The 18,736-nt window shown below is 46.4% G+C and overlaps 1 protein-coding gene across 1 annotated transcript in view; it reads left to right on the plus strand.

Annotated features, from left to right (window-relative positions):
• CACNA1H (calcium voltage-gated channel subunit alpha1 H) overlaps positions 1-18,736 on the plus strand; it is a 224,933-nt gene that overhangs the window by 134,980 nt on the left and 71,217 nt on the right. Inside the window, exons 8-10 of the mRNA XM_065031285.1 lie at positions 4,776-4,868; positions 6,789-7,578; positions 12,135-12,547. Coding sequence (XP_064887357.1) covers positions 4,776-4,868; positions 6,789-7,578; positions 12,135-12,547 — 1,296 coding nt within the window. The remainder of the gene's footprint in view (positions 1-4,775; positions 4,869-6,788; positions 7,579-12,134; positions 12,548-18,736) is intronic.

The following is an 18,736-nucleotide window of genomic DNA, read 5'->3' on the forward strand; positions in this document are numbered from 1 at the left end:
AGCACCTGAAATCAGCCACCAAGGAAACTTCTGTTTGCCAGAACACTGCATTTTAGGGGTTTTGATCAAAGTGTGAGATGCCGATTTTGGTTGCCGGGCTTGGGGAGGCTGTCTTTACAAATGCAGTTTGTTCAGGTAATCACAGCAGTGCAATCCTGCCTTGAGAAGGACCGGGGCCAGGCTGGAGGTTTCTGTGCTGCGCGTTCAGGTCTTTGAATCTTTTCAGCTTCGCTTCACACAGTAATTTTCCAAACTTTCCTCATTTCCCATTGATTAGTGGTACCTCAAGGTTGATCTCTGCAGCAGTCCAGCTGGCACTAGCCATTAGTACTTTCTAACACATAGAAAGTAATCCAGTATTTGACTTTAGTAATTGAAGCAGTTGAGTTGGAGTTTGGGTGTTGGTTTTCTCCCCCCGGATGATTCTTCTCTTTTTTTTCTTAACTGACACTAAAGCAAAAAATAACCTGCTCTTGAATTAATGGATTATAGCCAAGAACTTGCAAAAATTTTGGCAGAGCTCAAAGACAAGGATTTTTATTATGAAATTTTCTTGACATAATAAAAGAAATTGTTCTGCAGAGACCTTTGAAGTGACCCCAGAAAAAACGATGTAAACCTCCTGTCTCCCTGGGAACAATGAGGAGGTCTGAGTTAATTGCCAGCATCTTTCATCTATGTTTCTCTTGTGATTTTCACTCTGGAGTTTTAGACTGATTCTGATTAGCTTGACTAGAAGACCTGATTCTGTCCCCTATTATGCTACTATAAATCAGATGAGCATCTCTATTACAACTGATAAAATTATTGTGGCGTGAGCAAACCAAGAGGATCAGAATCACAGAATAGAAGACATAAAAAACCCAAATATCTGATTGTTCATTGTTGTCCTGCTCATATTAGTGTGGTGATCAGGGAGTGCCTGGCTGGGGGCTACATGGGTGGTGTCCAAGCCAAAGATCAATGAACTCAAAAATCTGTCTTTACATTCACCCGAGTGAGTTTTCTTTTGAATCCTTGCAGTGATAGCGGGATCAGACACAAGACTCAGGGCTTTAGCACTCAGCCTCATAGGTATCAATGGGAGACAAAGGATTTATCCCATCCCTGTGTATGAGGTGAGGGGCTGAATGAACAGCAGGAGGGATCAGACTGAGCATCACGCAGGGTCTCCCATGGCTTAGAGGACAGCTCTGTCCCTCAAAGGCAAAAATCATTTCCTCACGCTAAGGGGGCAGCATCTCCTTTCCCACCAGGTCTGCAGCATGTGATTCCAGTTGGCAGCAGCCCCCAGGACAACCTTGCCAATCATCTTAATTGAATCTTTCAGCTATTTCCCTGCAGCTGCCAATTTTAGCATGCCACGTGTCCTGCACATCTTTTCATCAGAACACAATTAGGAAACGTGTTTCTTGCCGTCTTATCTCTGTTGATAAATAATTGTATGTTGTATTTATTGGAAGCTTTGAACTGGTACATTTGGAGATGCTGCTTAATATGTCTGTCTGTGAACAACCATGGCTTGAACAGAATTTAATTACTGACAATGGATTTCTGAGATTGGAAAGCACAAGAAAGGTGCTCCAGGTCCTTGGAAGACATCTATAAAAGGCTTGGAGGGCTGAATACTGGAGCTGCAGTCAACTGGATTAATCAGATTGGAAACTGAAGAGAGGAAGAAGTCATTTCTGCTTAGTGAAGTAGGTGATATTGCATTCAGGCTGCCCCAAGGGAGGCACATGAGGCAAAGCAACACTGAAAAAATACATCCGTGTTCTTGGGAGAATAGCAAGAGTTGCTGGTTTTCCCTCTGAGCTCATCTGGTCTGAGGATAAATGTGTAGGATCAAACTGTGCACTACAGCACTGAACCTTGCACCGGGTGCCTTTGTCTTGGTTCCAAAAATAGAGAGTTTAGTTCGTGCCACACAAACCAGCTGTTGCCAAATTGAAATACTCTGGTTCCCATTTACACCAAGGCCTTGCTGGGGATATGCAGTGAAATCTCAGGGTAGTTAAAAATGTACTCGTAAAGTAATTCAAAACACTTTAAAGGACAGCATGAAAGACCACAGCATGGCAAGAATTGGGCTGTAAAAATCACAGACACTGTTTCACTCCAGACAGGTGGCTGTGCATATGTGTTGTCCTGCGTTTCTCCAGAGCTATTTGATTTTAAAAAGAAGGCAGATGTCTGTGAGCATGCTTCTTACAGGGTTGCTAGTACTTGCTAATCCTCACCAGCTCAGGAATCCTCCTCCTAGGTACTGCTGCAATTATACTGGGTGGTGAGTCCAAGAATGAATCCAGAAAGATGTCAAACAGGAGAACAAAAGCCCAGCAGTCTGTTTATCCCTCCTGTATCCCTTTGGTTTACAAGTGAGTAGTAAATAATGCAAATTCTAATTACATCTTAAATAATCTGAGAGCCGGATGAGCTCAGCCCTCCAGAGCAGAAATGTGGTGCGTTGATTGATTCTTGCTGAAATGCTGTCTAGCATGCAAGAAGAATCCTTCTATAAGTGTTGGTTGGCCCTGAGTGTTATCCCAGCAGCTGTTTCCCAGGTGGGGAGCTGGCAACGCCTGCAGCAGTCAAACAGCAGCCCTCAGGTAACTCCTTTTGTAGAGAGGGCTCTGTGTTTAATCGTTTTAATACATTCAATTTGAGGATTGCAAGCCAAATGCGAATTTGGTGAAGAGGTGGATCCAATATGTTTTGAGTCCCTGGGCTCATTTTTCATCCCCGAGTGTAAATGGCTGGAGCATCTGCTGTGCCAGCTGTGGCAGCCTGACTCGGAAATGCCCATCAAACAGAGAGGAAGGAAGGGAGAGGGCTCCGAACAGCACAAAGGAGACTGTTTCTTAGATAGCTGATTTGGTTTAGCCTTGTAGCACCTCCCACCTTGATCCCTCCAGTTTCTCCATGAACCTGCACAGGGATCAAGTGCAGGAGTCAATCGGCTGCTGTGCACAGCCCAGGCAGGTGAGGAATGCAGCCGAAAAGAACTTTGCTCTCTATAAATGTTTCAACCGTGTTAAAGAGAAGGCAGGAAGGGGCAGTTTGAGTTTGATTGCTTGTCTGTCTCACGCCACTGAACAGACTGATTACTGCCTGTGTCTGTCCAGACAGCTTAACCCCTTCTCAAGACTCCACGGTGAATAATAGCACTTGGATCTACACAAAAAAAATGCTTCTGTTGCTGAAAAGTTTGTACCATAGATTGATCTCTGGTGTTCCTGCTGACCAAAAGCATTCTTTTTGGTTTTGTTAAACCCATGCCAGCAGCATAGTGTTGCTGTCTGGTATCTCTACATCACTAACCAGCAGCAAGGATGCGATACGAGACAACATCTGATGTGTGTAATGAGGAACAGGAGAGGTGGGTGCAGTTTGTGTAAATGCAGCCAGCATCTCATCAGACCTGATTGCTCCAAGCCTTTAGCAACGCTGACAGAATAAAACAGCTGCATAGACAATTTTTACCTGCTCTTTGGCAGATCATGTTCATTGGTTTTAGCATGGAGCTATATTCACTTCTTTCCCAGCTGCATGGTGGGTGGTAAGTTGTGTGTGCTTCAACATGGCAAGCGGGTTTGAGAACTTGCAGATAAGACATCACCACATTGGGCTTTAGGGTGTGAGGAATCTGGAGTCAGGGGTGTTTCTCATCCAGCCCCCGTGAGCTGATGTGAGGGGCTCTGACAGTCCCTTGAGTGAAAGAAAAGGAGAAAAATGGCAAAGATTCACATCTGATTTCCCTGCCAGTGTTTTGCCCTGATGCTCCAGGTGTGACAAGAACAGTGTTTTATTCACTGCCTCAACAGCAAGGGCTTTATGGATCAGCTTTTCTGCACACGTCATACAGAAAGTCCTCTACACCAATGAAGCTTGATCCTTTCCTTGTTCACAGCAAGATAATTCACAGTTCCTTCACTGCAAACATGGTTTAAATCGAGAATGATGCCACCAAAATTGGAGGCAGGCAGCAATTCGGGGTTTGTGCTAGAGCCACCAACACTCACATCAGGCATAGCAAATAGAGTACGTCAGTGTAAGTAAATTCAGACAGGAGCTTTGATTTTCTTGGAAATTGTGCTAGAATTTCAGCTCTAGGACTAGTAGCAAGATAGCACTAGAAGCTTGATATGTTTTATCTAAATAAAAAGTGTAAATTACATGGCAAGATTTGCTGTGCTCTGCACACAGCCTGTGTGGTGTTAATTAAATCCTCAGCTTCTTTTTTAGTGGAAGGAAGACTGAGAAAACGAGTATGAAATCAATTCTACATTTAATTAAAGTAACTCTCTTCCATTCAGATGCTTTCCCACTATGATATTGGTGATGCAGTTGTAATGATGAGCCAGTAGGAATCGCAAAGAAATTGGTTTTACAACAACAAAATTGGCTTTAAAGACTTAGGAATTTGGGGGATAACAAACCAGGAGCCCAAGGTAAAAGCTAAGGTCTCTACACAGAGAGGCTTTTGCTCCCTTCATAATCCTTCCTCAGAATTTCTTTGCACTGGCTCAGAACCAGTGTTTCAGATGTTTTATTGTAATGTTTTATCATTTTAACCATTTTAATTCCTGTAGAAACCTCAGGCCAGTCCTTTGGTCACACATTGCTGCTCTCCTAAGCCAAGTGGGAAAAGAAGTGCAGCAGGATCCTGAGAGATGCTGTCGAGTGATGAGTACCAGGCACTATCAGAATATTGATGTTTACTAACTTTTTGGTTCACTTTTGTTCTTACACTTTCTTTCTCTGTCTTCCTGTAGGTTATAACCCTGGAAGGATGGGTTGACATCATGTATTATGTGATGGATGCACATTCTTTTTACAATTTTATATATTTTATATTGCTTATAATAGTAAGTATGAACTGTGAGATGCTCCCATTGCTTGTCCTTGTGGGGTAAAGTTGTTCCTTGGGCTTTACAGAGGAAAGCCAGCTGGGATTCAGGGTGGGAGACCCTCCTCCCGACATAAAGTGTAATCATGCAGGTTGTGATTAGTGCTGTGTGGACAGATTATTGGCTACAACAGTCCCTTTTAGTGTCACATGTGATGCATAGTTACAGCTTGTCAAGCCATATGGTCTCACCTCCCTCTTACTCTCCCAGTCTTGGTCTTGTCACCTTGATGCGTCCTAAATATTGTGCCTTGGCCAAGCAACTGCTAATGAGAACAGAAAGCGGAGAGGCTATAGCTTTCCTTCCTTTGGCCTCTTCAGTGTGCCAGAGGACACCTCATTTCAAACTGTTGAACTTCTCCAGAGCCCTTTAAATAACAGTAATGCACCTTTTCAAGGTCTCACAGTGCTATTGTTCCTAAAGACAAGATATTACTCACTGGAGATGCTGGAGGTTGCCTTCAGAAGCTGCGATCCTGTGTTAGCAAGGTTCTTTTTTTACGATGGGCAAAACCTTCTCCAGAGGTCTACATCTGTGGAAAAGTTAAGCGTTTTAGTCTGGAGAAGAGCAGAGGGAAAAGTACCATGTAGGTATCAGGTAAGACAGGGGACAGAGGCACTTTGAAGGGCTATTGTGGCTGGATATTCTTTACATATAATTCCATCCTCATCTCTGTGGTTTTGAAGGCCTTGGGAAGTCAAACCACCACAGCTCCCACCACCAATGGCAAAGACTTTGACCAGAGCAATGTGAGAGTTTCTCAGTGATGGATGGTGTGCTGAAGCCAGTGGTTTTTGAGCATTTAGAAATGAGCCATGCCTAGTAGAGATTTACACTCACTCTTTTGAACCATTCCCTACATACAGATCCTTGCAGAAAAGCCAGAAGGTGACTAATTTCCAAGTCACTTGCAGCTGGGAATGGCACCCTTGCTGCTTCTCAAAGAGTATCCAGGCTGATATTATGAACTAGAGAATAGCACTGCAAACCATCTCCCGATGGCTTCCCCTGAGGATTCACCAGACAATGGCCTAGATTAAATCCATACATTTTCTACTGAGCTTAGCGCAGAGGTTTGGCCATGTAGACAGTGATGCTTTCTTGACGTCAGTCTCTTCTACGCCTACAGGCCCTGATTCTCTGATGGGAATATCTGACATTTTCCTTCAGCTGATTTATGAACCCAAGTGTCAAAAAGCCAGTTTGTGGACTCAACAGCTGGGGGAAAGAGGTAGCCTCAGGTCACTTCGCATTCTTGTCAGTGGGACTTCATTTAGAGAACCTGGTGTCACCCAAGAACATGTCAGTTCAACCAGACAATAAATCAGGCCTTTCTAGGAGCACTGAGTCTCCTGGAGATGCATTTCTCTGTGTCAGAGAGACACGAGAGTACAAGGTCATAAATGCATGGACCCTGATTGTCCTCCTCAAAATAAGGACACACTGTGCCAGGGTGTGCAGTGATAGAAGAAGAGGCAGTTTCTGTACAGCACAAACTGGACTTCAGACTATCTTTCCTTGCAGGCTGGCCAGGTGTTTACTAGTGATGTGGTTTGTGGTGGTAACTGATTGCATTGTGTTTCATTCACCTTGTGTTAGTAGCAAATGTCATCACTGTTGAGGTGAGGAAAGCAGTGAAGGCTGTTGTTAGCAGCTTGTTTTGCCATTGCCAAAATAATTTAACATAGCTTAGGAGCAAATTTAGCAGCTCAGGCACATGTTGACATAACATTTGGTGAGCAGACCCTGAGATTTGGCATGTTTGGAAATCTCAGGATTTCTAGGAACCACACTTCGAGTCCAGTCAGCATGTGGTGGTGAAAAGCATGTCTTCCTTTGTCAAGTCCCTGCTAATTCCTTTCCCTGTGTTTTCTCCAGGTTGGTTCCTTCTTCATGATTAACTTGTGCCTGGTTGTGATAGCAACACAGTTTTCTGAAACAAAGCAGCGGGAGAACCAGCTGATGCAAGAGCAGCGGGCCCGTTATCTCTCCAACGACAGCACAATTGCCAGCTTCTCGGAGCCAGGGAGCTGCTACGAGGAGCTGCTCAAGTACATCTGCCACATCTTCAGGAAGATGAAACGGCGGACAATACGCCTGTACAATAACTGGCAGAGTAAGCGCCGGAAAAAAGTGAACCCCAACAGCACCACAAATGGACAAAGCCACCGAGGCAAAAAGCGCATCACCTCCATACACCACCTCATCCACCACCACCATCACCACCACCACCACCACTATCACATCAGCAACGGGAGCCCTCGGGGACCATGTTCCAACCCTGAGATCTGTGACCTGGAACTCAAGGTCATGAAACCTGGAGGCCAGTTGATGCTTCCTTCTCCATCACCCAACTTGCAGAGCCCTGCTCCTCCTCCAGATTCGGAGTCTGTGCACAGTATTTACCATGCAGACTGTCATGTCGAAGGACCACAAGTGAACTGTAAGTCTTCCAATGCCCCTGCAAGCATTAAACTGACGGCTGGACTCTCCAACCATGGCAACATGAACTATCCTACCATCCTGCCCTCTCCGACTAGCAAAGCCACTTCTGTTGCGGTTCCTAAAGGAAAGAAGAATGGCAATTCACCTGTGGCTGTGGTTAATAGCCCTGTGAATTTGGGCGCGGATTCTTACGGGAAGCTGCAGCAACTGGTAGGAGAGCATGGTAAGGACAAACTGATTTGTTTTTGTTTAGGAAAATTGCACAAGAGTTAAGATGTTAATGATAGCCATGGATAGTGCTTAAGATGGAGGTTGTTTGTGAATGCTGTTTGAGTGCTGAAGTAGGACAGGCTGAGGGACTGAGTGCTCAGTTCCTTCTACTCTGGTATTTGCAGTCATTGGGTAAAGCAAGATACAGGTTGGTCCAGGCAGTGAGTTCGGGCCACTGCTTCTGGCCTCTTTCCTGTGGTTACAAAGCATGTGTTTCTGAGCTCCTCTCATGTGCTTAGTGATATCCTGGAGGTTCTCCCTCTGTTCCCACCCAAGAACAGATCTATGCAGCCTCTGGAATTACATGTCTGGTGAATGACAGACCTGCTGGCTGCAGCCCTGCAGCAGAGAAGCCCCAGCTTCTGGGAGATGGTACCTTGAGAGGGAAGAGCAGGTGGAAGCTGCTGGAGAAGCTTAAGGTATAGGAAACATAAGTTTAAGACAGGGAGGCACTGAAAGAACTCAAACCAGACACTTCTACAAACCCCTAGTTCTACTCTGACAGTCCCCTCAGCCTCTGGATTTATTTCTGGCAAGAAGGAGCAGGAACTTTGGTGGAAGGTACATGGGCGCTGCAGGGTTTTGCTCTGTGCTGGTCCCCAGAAGACACATGTGAGGGCAGGTGTGTAGGAGAGCTGCAGATCTCAGGCTCTCCCTCTCATCTCTCCCATATGCAGAAGAAATGTCAGACTGAGCATTACTGCAGATTTGGAGCTCCCTTCAGTCTGAATGAACGAGGAACATCCTGGGGACTCTTTTGTACCTCTGTCCGGTCCCTGTCTGTACAGACTGCAGCCACACCAGCACTGCTAGTTAGTGTAGTTTTATCTGCATTCACATATAAATCCCCCACTGCTGGAGCAGGGATCACATGCAACACTTAGGTTTCTATTTTGCAAAATGTTTCCAGTCCTCATGACTGGAGCTAAAGGCTGAAAATAGAGTCTTAAGCCCTCAAACAGTAAAAAGTCAAAAAAATCTGACTTTTATTTTTTATTCTCTTTAAGCCAAACTCATCATCTGTTTTTTTCAATGCCTGTGTTTTCCAAAACTGTTTATCTGCGTGTGCATGGACACAAATATTTACCCTAGTGATGTGTGTGCTGAAAAAATACCAAGCCTAGCTTGGGGGGCAGAGGGAGGTCACAGTAAAGGTTGCTTGCCAGATAGGTTGGGTGCCTTGTTTTTGTTAATATATTTTTTTTTTTAGTGACCATACAAAATGGTAAAGTGAATTGTTGATAGAAATTGCCTTCAGCAGACATTTCTGAGTGCTTGGGAGCTTAGCGGGAGGGCAGGAAGGGGCAAGGTTAGTTGCAACGTTCTTCTGTTGTTAAGCAAGGGCTTTATATGAATCACTGGTTCATCTTTAACTCTGCAAGTTAATGCAGGTTTTTATGAGAATGTGTGTTTACCTTGACATAAAAGCCCAGGCTCTGCAGAAGTCTGGAACTGGGAAAGCAAGGATGAGCAGAAGAGCTGTTGTTTGGAAGGCAGTGCTCAAGTGAGAGGTTTGGTTCTTTGTGCTTGCAAGGGGATCTGGTGCTGGGGTCCTCTTCAGAAGAAAGCCCCAGATCTCAGTCCCAGGTGTGACATCCCAGGGCCACTTCAATGACTTAAGAGATTTTCTCATAACCCGTGGTGTTTCTTTGAAAGCTGGAGGTTAAATGGAGCTGCTGTTCATTATGCAATTATACTATCCTTTTTTTTACAGAGGCATTTCAGCACAGAGGATGCTGAAATGCTTGAAACAAATCTCCTGAAGTTGTTTTGTCTCTGTCAGAAGTGTCATATCTAGGGGAAGGGGTGGGTGCTGCAGCTCTTGCCTGGTGAGCGGCAGCTTCTCTGGCACCCTGAGGAGCACAGGGACTGGCAAGGGAAGCAGAGTCAGCCGGGGGTCCATCTGGAGACCTCGTCACACAACATATCAGTGTTCGGCTCTTCCCTCCATGGCTCTGACTCTTTCCAGACCCTCCTTCCCACTCCTGCCACACCAACAGGGCTGAGTCAGATTCACTTCTGCACCGCAATCGTCTTCATACAGCATGGATGAAGGATGTGTCTTACAGGCTTCAGGAGGATCTTTAAGTGCCAAATAAGCCAGGTCCTGAGGGTGTAGCTCTGCCAGGCACAGCTCCCAACTCATAATTCTCCATCCTAGCCTAAACATAGCAAAGGAGCCATGTTAAATCCCTCCCCTGTGCTAGGTGGGGAAGGTGAGATGGGCTCACAAGCTCACCTGACCCTCCTGGCCTCAGCCCCTTTGGGCAAACAGCTATTTCACTTGATTCTCTCTCAGCTCTTACAAGTCAACAAGCAGAGTCTGTTCACTGCAAGACTTGTGCAAGGAGAGCACACAAGTGATAATTGAGAGCATTAGGGAGGCATTAGCAGCCAGGGTACTCAGAGCCCCAGCTGGAAACAAGGTTGGTGTCTGCTGGGAAAGATGCAATTGTGGGAGAGAGTATTCTCTTCTCTTCTTTTGTTGTGGAATTGAACAGCATAAAGTACAGCCTGTTCCTCCGTGTTCTTGTGCCCTGCAATGCTGGGAGGTTATTTTAGCAGGCAGCCAAGGAGACTCTGGTATTTTGAAGACATCTGCGGCGCCAGTGTTTTTCATATGATTTTTAACACTTTGATAGCACTGAAAGATGTCTTGCAAGCCCACTACCTCTGCTCTCCGTGCTACCGTGGCTGTGCTGCAATCTTTTCTCGTCAGATGGGTCCTGATCAGATATACTGTGCTAATGTGTCGTGCTGCTCCAGTGCTGCTTGCAGGTTGAGTAAGGGGGCAAATATCTCTGATCCTCCTGGTATCTTCGCTGTAATGACCAGGAGGAGGACAATCCTCTCTTGCAAGGCTGTTCTGAAGGCCAGCAATGTGTGAGTGACATTCAGGCAAGTAAAATACATCTTGTCACAACCCAGTTTTTGAGCTAATGTGGTGCTTTTATTTTGTTTGGTGCTGCCTTCTCTTTAAAGATGTCCTCAAGTGTCAGGAAGGAGCGGCCGAAATCAGCAGCGTTACTGCTGGGTGAGCTCCAGGCTCCTGGGTCCAGAGCCAGGAGCATCCACTGCCTTTTGCTTGGTGTCCCCAAAATCAATCCAAGTGTTCCCATCCAACCTCCAGACATGGGCATGTTGTGGGGGAAAACTCACCTTATTTCCCTGAATCTCAAGGAAAGCTTCCATTGGCATTTCAATGGGTATTTTATAGGATGGATCTCATGCTCGCAGTATTGCATTCATGTTGGCTTTTATTTCTGCCATTAATATCTGGTTCCTAAATATGAGAAAACCTGGAATTTGGTTCCTAAATATGGGGAAATAAAATCTGGTTGGCGTTCCACCCGCATCATCCTTGTTATTACACTTGCCCATGTTGTCTCTGTACCCTGGCTCTGTGAGGGCAGTCGGCATTTCTCCTCACACCACAAAACATGTGGCAACGTGTTTGATTTCAAAACTCCCTGAACACTCAGCCCTGTGCCTCAAGCAAAGAATTCACCTGAGCTTTATTAAAGTCTGAAGGAGACTGAAGGGACTACGTGACTCTCCAAGCTGTGATCCGTGGTCTGTAGCCACCTTTGGTCCATTTCTCCCTCTCCCTCCTCATTATTAGCTAAATGGAAGCACTATCTAAATTGGGTATAGCAGCTTGATAGCGCTCAGATCACCACTAATGATGTTAGCCTGGCCAGATATAATCAAAAATAATTGAAATGAGAGGTGTGCCAGTCAGTCTTCACCCAGCAGAAGAACACAAAATGTCTGCTGTGTTCTGTGGAGAGGGGCCCCTTGGCCCCACGTCCATGAAGGGGCTCGAGGGTGGGTGTTGAGCCTTGGGGAGAGGGGAAATGTCACACAAAGCAAGAGCTGCTTGATACGATGGGTGGCCTGAAGGCTGTATGAGAGTGTTACATTGATTTGAGGATGCAGCAGAAGTCACCCTGAAAAGAAGCTGCTAAATTAATGTATACTGTGATTAAGTTATAAAAGACGTACACGTCGTTAACCAATTGACTTGATAAATGCTTTCTGACCACCTGCAAAATGAGGGGATGTTTTTCAAGTTTTACATCATTCTGCGTGACAAGAGGGAGACAGAAGATTAAGTAAAACATTGTTTAGAAGCAGAGTGCTTAGTTTATATTTAAGTAATAAGTTATAGATGTATTGTAAGTAAGAAACTAATCAATTATAACTAAAATCATCAATTATTTCTTAGTATAGATGTATGTCAAAGTTTTCCAAAATTGTAATAATTATGTGACTATAAGCAACGCAAGAGCATCCAGTCTATGGAGCACTGATGGAGGATGATCCCCAGTGTTCCCTAGCACCGATAAAATAAAGAATGCCGCTTAACAGTATAATTGACTCTGCCGTTAAGTTTGTTTCTCCGTTTCATCCCTGCCCTGGCCAGGCCCAGCGCCGCGGTGGCGGGGACACGTTGCTGTCCACCATGTCGGGCGTGCGAGGTGGCTCACGGTGCGTCTCCCCTTGCAGGTCTGCGGCGGACGCCCAGCCGGCTGTCGGGGCTGAGCGTGGCCTGCCCGCTGCCCAGCCCGCCGGGCGGCACGCTGACCTGCGAGCTGCAGGACTGTCCATTCTGCGCCAGCCTCCTGGAAGACCCCGAGTTCGCCTTCAGCGAGTCCGACAGCGGCGACTCCGACAGCAACGGTGTCTACGAGTTCACCCAGGACCTGCGGCACAGCGACCGCAGAGACCAGCTCCAGCAGCAGCCGGGCAGGAGGAAGAGGAAGAAGAAAAAACCCAAGGAGAGGAACAAGGTGACCCGCCTGTGGAAGGCATTTGGCAGCAAGCTGAAGAGGATTGTGGAGAGCAAATATTTCAACCGGGGGATTATGATAGCCATTCTCATCAACACGCTGAGCATGGGCATCGAGTACCACGAGCAGGTGAGTGTGGGACGGTGCGAAGAGGGCTGGGGGTCTGTGGTTTCATGTACTTACAGCGAGGTGGCTTGCAGGGACTCTGAAACCATGCCAGAGGAGAAACAAGTGGTATTCATGCAAGTTGGAAACACCAAATGGGGCCGAGAGCCTGATTCTGCAGACGTATGATGAGCAGGAGCATCCTTCTGTGTGCAAAAAGCCACGGAAGGCGGCTGGCAGCACTGCTGAGGTGCAGAGACTTGTCACAATGCGGCTCAGAGCCCGATGGCTTAGGTTGTTTGTTGTGAATTATTTGTATAAGTGTGAATTGTTCTGGTGGAAATGCCCCTTTGCTCTGATGGTGGTGATGCACAGTGGACCTTGTAGTGCAAATAAACCCACACAGAAGTTTCTTCTTTGATCTTTTAATTTTGGAGCTTTAACTAAAGTCTTTAACCATCAGGCAATGCTAAAAGCAACAAAGAAAAAAAAATAGTTTCTCCCTGGAGGCTCCAAAACCTTTCGTTTTATCTCATAAGGTGCAAGTAGGTCTTTCTGTGAAGTCTTTGGAGGGAGGAAAGAGAAATCATGGTGTTCCCAGTATCAGTCTGAGTATGGTGATGGCAGAAGGCGGCGCTGGCAGCTGAGGACAGCTTGTCCTTGTTAGCTGATGGAAGCTCGAGGGGCTGTGCAGTGGGAGAGGGAGGTGAGTCATCTGAGTATCTCCAGTTGGTCACTCTGGGGAAAGCTACACTTTTCTGGGCTTTTATTTCTCAGAAGAACTGTTACTTTCAACTGTTTGCTCAGGACATGCTGTGGAATTTCTTGTGTTGCCTCTGTATCAGGTGCAGAAAATGCATCCTAGTGAGACCAGGAGATCCTCATACTGATCTTCTTTGAGGTAGATAGTCAAAGGTTCATCCAGCGTTCCCCAAAATCTCCACTGCAGGATCAGGACCAGGTCAAGGTTATTTCTACAGCTATTCCCCCTCTCTGCCTTGATCTATCTGCTTGGAAAGGCAGGCAGAATCGCATGATACATCCAAAGGGTTGTCGGGCACTGGAACAGGCTGCCCAGAGCAGTGATAGATCCCTGGAGCGGTTTAAAAGGCATTTAGATGAGGTTCTCAGGGACATGGTTTAGTGCCAGAGTTGGGTTATGGTTGGACTCGATGATCCTGAGGGTCTCTTCCAACCAAAATGATTCTATGATAAGAGGCTCTGCATTTTCCTCTCCATCATTTCCCAGGATTAGGTCCTGCTCAAGACCATTGCAAACAATCCTCCGGAGTGCTGCTACTTTAATTTCTCTCCACTCGTGTGCTTTAAACCCCTATATTCTATGCTGAGACTTTCTCTTTCAGAAAAGCAACTACTCAGCTAAAACACATGAACCTCAGCTGTGCAACAATAAATTAGTTCACACTTACAGAAGAGAGCATCCAAAGCCAACAAAGAAATAGCTGTCGCTGTCAGCTTTCTGTCTGGTTAGTTGTTCCACAGTTTTAAAATTAGGAAATACACCTTGTCAGTAGTCATTGAATAGACCATTCATTCCTCGTGGCGGCTGCGTTTCTGCATGGATAGTCTTTTGTCAGGCGGATACAGCTTTGTCAGTCCTTGGATATTGCTGTGATGGGTGCTGGGGGAAAACCTTAGGCAAGCTGCACTGAGAAAGCCCAGGGATCACGTGGAGTCTGTCCGCAATCACTCGTATAAAGGTAAATTGTGATAATTGCATCCTTGCTGCTAACGAAGGAAAACTGTAGCCAGCAGGTTTATATTTGATTTTACCTTGTAAAAGATTTGCTTTAAACCATCTCAAAGCCAATGGCAATAAAGATTCTGAAGCTTTTGGCTACGGAGCGTCGGGCTCCCGCCAGCTTTGCCTGCAGGCCCTGCCCAACATGGGCCCAATAAAAAGGGAGGAATTTTGAAGTGAAACCTGTAAAAGTTCCTCCACGTGCCTGACTGCAAAGTGTCTGTGGTGCGCAGCGGGGATAACAAGCCATGGAGCTGTCAGAGCCCAGCTTGGAAACACCTCACCCAAGCACTCTGCTATCAACCAACTGACCTCTGGGGCATCACCAGAGCCTGAAACACTGTCTGAAAGCCATAGAAAATGGCTCTAGGCTCCCAGACTGTTTGGCATGAAAGTCTGGAGCTTCTGCGAGCAAAGCGGGGTGATTTCAGAACCCTCTGCCCTCCTGGTGTGAGAATTGGCTGCAAGACGGGTGTGGGATGGGCTATAAGAAGGAGATGCCTGAGCAAAGCTGACACAAACCCACAGCATGATGTTGGGGTGGAGGGGAGAGGAGAATGGCTTCTTTTGGGCATGCCATGATCCTTATCAGGAAAAGCAGTTTAATCAAAGCTTTCGGGTTACTGAGTGATGGATGCTACCCAAGTCACTCTGCACCTCTGCTCAGAGCAGGTATTATAAAGTGTGAGCCTTCTTTAGGCTGTTAACCAGCTGTGGGTGTTGCCGTCGTCTCCTTCTCCATCCTCCCAAGGGCAAACCTGGACATTTGCTCTTCGTAGAACAGCTTAAGCAGGTTCCTTGGTCTCAACTTGTGCTGCTTGTTTTCAGCCATTGACTGGTTTTATTGAACTGGGCTGCAATCAGTGAAGCAGCCCCAGGGAAGCCCTCCCCAAACCTCGCTGTCTGTAAGGAAATGCCCAGTCCCTTTTATAAAAAATTATTAATGGCTGCTTGCTTTTCTTTTCGAGCTTCTCAGACTTCATAGTAATCAGTGGCTTTGCAAATAGATGGGCACACCATATTAATTTTTATTTCAGAGTGCTGTTCAAAGCCAGGGCATCAATCCCTCTGTGTGTGTGGGAGGGCTGGAGGGTACTGAACGACATATGGTGTGGAAGATAGAGCAGTACAGGTCCTTGGTGTGTTATCTCGCCTTTCATCCCGGGACGTGGCAGCACTCTGCAGAGAAGTCTCACTCTGCAGAGAAGTCTCACGGAGCCCTCTTGAGGCAAGCGAGCATTATTGTCCATGTCTTCTGGGTGAGGAAATCGAGACTGCGAGGTGCCAGGCTGGAGGTAAAACCCAGCAGGCTTTGGGCTTTTCTGCCAGCTATTATCGTAGCCATGGGACAAGGGAACATATGTGCTGCAGCAGCGCTTTGGTAGCCCCCTCTGACAAGGCAGGAAGGTGATCTGTGCACTGCTGCAGTCCCACATGCTACCTCTAGATAAATGAGAGACCTGTCCTATCCAAATGCCCTCAAGGCTTCAATACGTGTTTTTATGGGAATTTGAAGCTCACAGCAATCTGCTCACATGGTTGCTCTGGCTGCTCTGGGCTAACAAAACTGGCACTACCCCATTTAATGCAAGTAGCCCACATAACACCCTTTTAAAAAAGGATCCTGTCCTATGGCTAAAGCTATGACCCTCGTAGCAGCTACCTGACTGACAGGAATGATGGGGAGATGCTAGAACTGCTTTGCACAGACCTGCCTTTATCAGTCCTGCTCTTCTCAGAGGCAGATGGAAGGTTCCGTGGCAGCACAGCCGGTTTGCAGCAGGAGATCCAGGTAACAAGAGGCAACTGATGGTGGGAAGTGAGTTTCTTTGGGACTCGGGTCGTTAGCAGCAATCGGATCCTCCCGCACAGCGCATCGCGGGGTTAACAGCCGGCTCTGTCTCCAACTGCTGCCCTGTGCATGGCTGGTAATTAGGAGGTTACAGGATGCTGCTAGTTAGCAGCAGCACAACTTGTATTTCAAAGGTTAATTGCCTGAAGTCCCTGGTTTGTTTGGGTTTTTTTTTTCCTCCTTTTGTGCTTTATTTATTTATTTGTCTATCTCCAGCATGAATAGGCACTCCCACAGATGAGGAAAGCCAAGTACAAAGAAGGCAATCCTTGCATTAATCTTCCAGGCAATTTCGATACATTGGATGATTTTGTTATGCGTTCATTGCAGCTGACAGTTCTCCAGAGTATCGGAGAACGTGCCATGGCACTGCAGCAACCGAGCAGGAGCAGCGCGCTCCAAAAGCGGCACCTCTGCCGTGCTTTGGGGCAACGGGATCGATGCCCAGCACGGGCAGGTCTCGTTCCAGGAGCTGTTTCCAAGTGCTTCCCCGCCACTGAAAGCCAGTGACTTTTTGTCCCAGAGTCAGCTCCTGTGTGTGCTTCACTGACTGGTCTGAAGAAATAATTGCTGCTTAGAATCATAGAATCATTTGAGTTGGAAGAGACCCTCAAGATCGAGTCCAACCATTAACCTGACTCTGGCACTAAACCATGTCCCTAAGAACCCCACCTGTACTTCTTCAGTCTGCCTTGATTCCCAGCTCCCTAATTGTCCCGGAGAAGGACAGAGTCCTGTTCATTTGCCCAGGAGAGATGCTGGTGTTATCTCTGCTGAAGGACGAGCTCTGAATTCATCTCTAGGACCTTTGGTTTAACTTGCAAGGAGAGACCCACACTTGGCTTCCCAGAGGAATTTGCAGAAGTAGCTGTTGATACTTGTAATGATTCCACATAAAAGGCTCAATTTACATCAAATGGCACTAGAAATGCTATTTTATATTCACTTCTCAGACAAGAAGTACAAATTAGTATTTGTTCCAAGCTATTGCTGTTCAAAGAGCTTTTAATTGCTTTTCTGATCCCTCATCCATGGTGTTTCATCCAGAGCAGCTGTCTTTGGGGTAGGTTGGAGCTGACCTTGGGGGGTACCCAGTGGTCCATTCCTTATCAGTGCAAAAAAAGTATTGGTTTCGAGTAGAACATTTTATTATTCTAGAGTTAAAGCAATTCTGTGTGATTTAAGGTAGCAACTAGCTTCTCTAGTGACGTTCTATTTTAGCATTTGTCAATTTTGGCTTGAAAAATTGGTTTGGCCTGGAAAGCTCCGCACTTACTCAGAAAGCAGAGGAGAATCTTTCAGCAGTTTAAAGCAAATTGCTTAAATTCCTCTTGAGTTGTGAGTCAATAAAACATTATCCTGATCTGAGATTCTCACTTGCAGCTAGCAAAACTTGTGGACGCTTCAAACTTTCTGCATGATCCAATTTTGAGAACTCACACACTGGGCTGGACTTGAAGCAGATGCCCCTAGACTAGGCCATGAAAATTCAGCCCACTGTGTTATGCTTATTGCATAAATGATCTGAGACTCATTCTGCCCTTAGCTGTCCTTTGGTTTATGTGCTGGGGTTTTGTCAGCTGTACCAAGCTGTCCCTCCCTGCTCCCCTCCCAGGTCCCAGCAGTAAGAATGGGGTGGTTGGCTTTCCCCAAGCGTTGCTTTGGTAGGGAAGCAGTGTTGGTTGAGAACATGTGGTGGGTCTTCTGAGTAGGGTGACAGAAATTTTGCTTGTTCAACAAACACCTTGTGCTAATCTGAATTCTGTCCCCACCTCTTGGGAGGAAAGAGAAGGGCTTTGTCTGAGGGCCTTGAGGAAGAGAAGTGTTACCTATCTTCTTTTGTGCCCCAAGATCACGCCACCTTTTTAGTGCTCTCCAGACCACCTTTATCCAGGCTTCCCTTTCTGCAAACAGCCACTCCATCAGGACCTCAACAATCCTGGAAACAGTTTGGGGATCCCCTCTGCACGGTTCAGGCTGCAAGGCTTCTGATCAGAGCCAGCAGCAGCTCTTCCATGGAGCATTTACACCTCACAAGGTGTCATTCCCATGTCAGAGGGAATCAAGGATCAGAGGCAAGATAGCATGAACTGATGGCAAATGTTTGCAGTTAAAAGCCAGGTGTCCTGGTTCAGGGCTGGATCACTGTTTGCTGGACCTCAGCGGCTTTTATGGCAAAGGGTGTAAATCACATTTTCCATGGGGAGCCTCCTGTGAGTGGTGTTCATAGAGCCTTCTCTCTCTCTCACTCTCTTCTGCAATTTCACTGACTCCTCCACTCTTCTGTTTTCCTTCTGCTGGATTGCATGTTCTTGGTATATTTTTTTTTACTATATAAGGGAAAGCATACTAGAGATCCTTCCATTCCTCTGCCTCCTACCAGACAGGAACAGCACCTCTCCAGTGCAGAAACTGAGGGTAATAACTCACTCGAGTGCTGACATACTGAGCAGTCAGGGCAGAGTCAGGGGAACAACAGAGCTAGTCATGGCCAGGGGGGGCTGCAGTCTGATCTGGTTCCTATAGATGTGCTCATTAGTCTAGGGAATAATATCAGGATATTCCCTGTGGAACTGTAGGCATGCTTTACCACCACCGA

Source organism: Columba livia, chromosome 15 (assembly GCF_036013475.1).
Source record: "Columba livia isolate bColLiv1 breed racing homer chromosome 15, bColLiv1.pat.W.v2, whole genome shotgun sequence".
NCBI lineage: Eukaryota > Metazoa > Chordata > Aves > Columbiformes > Columbidae > Columba > Columba livia.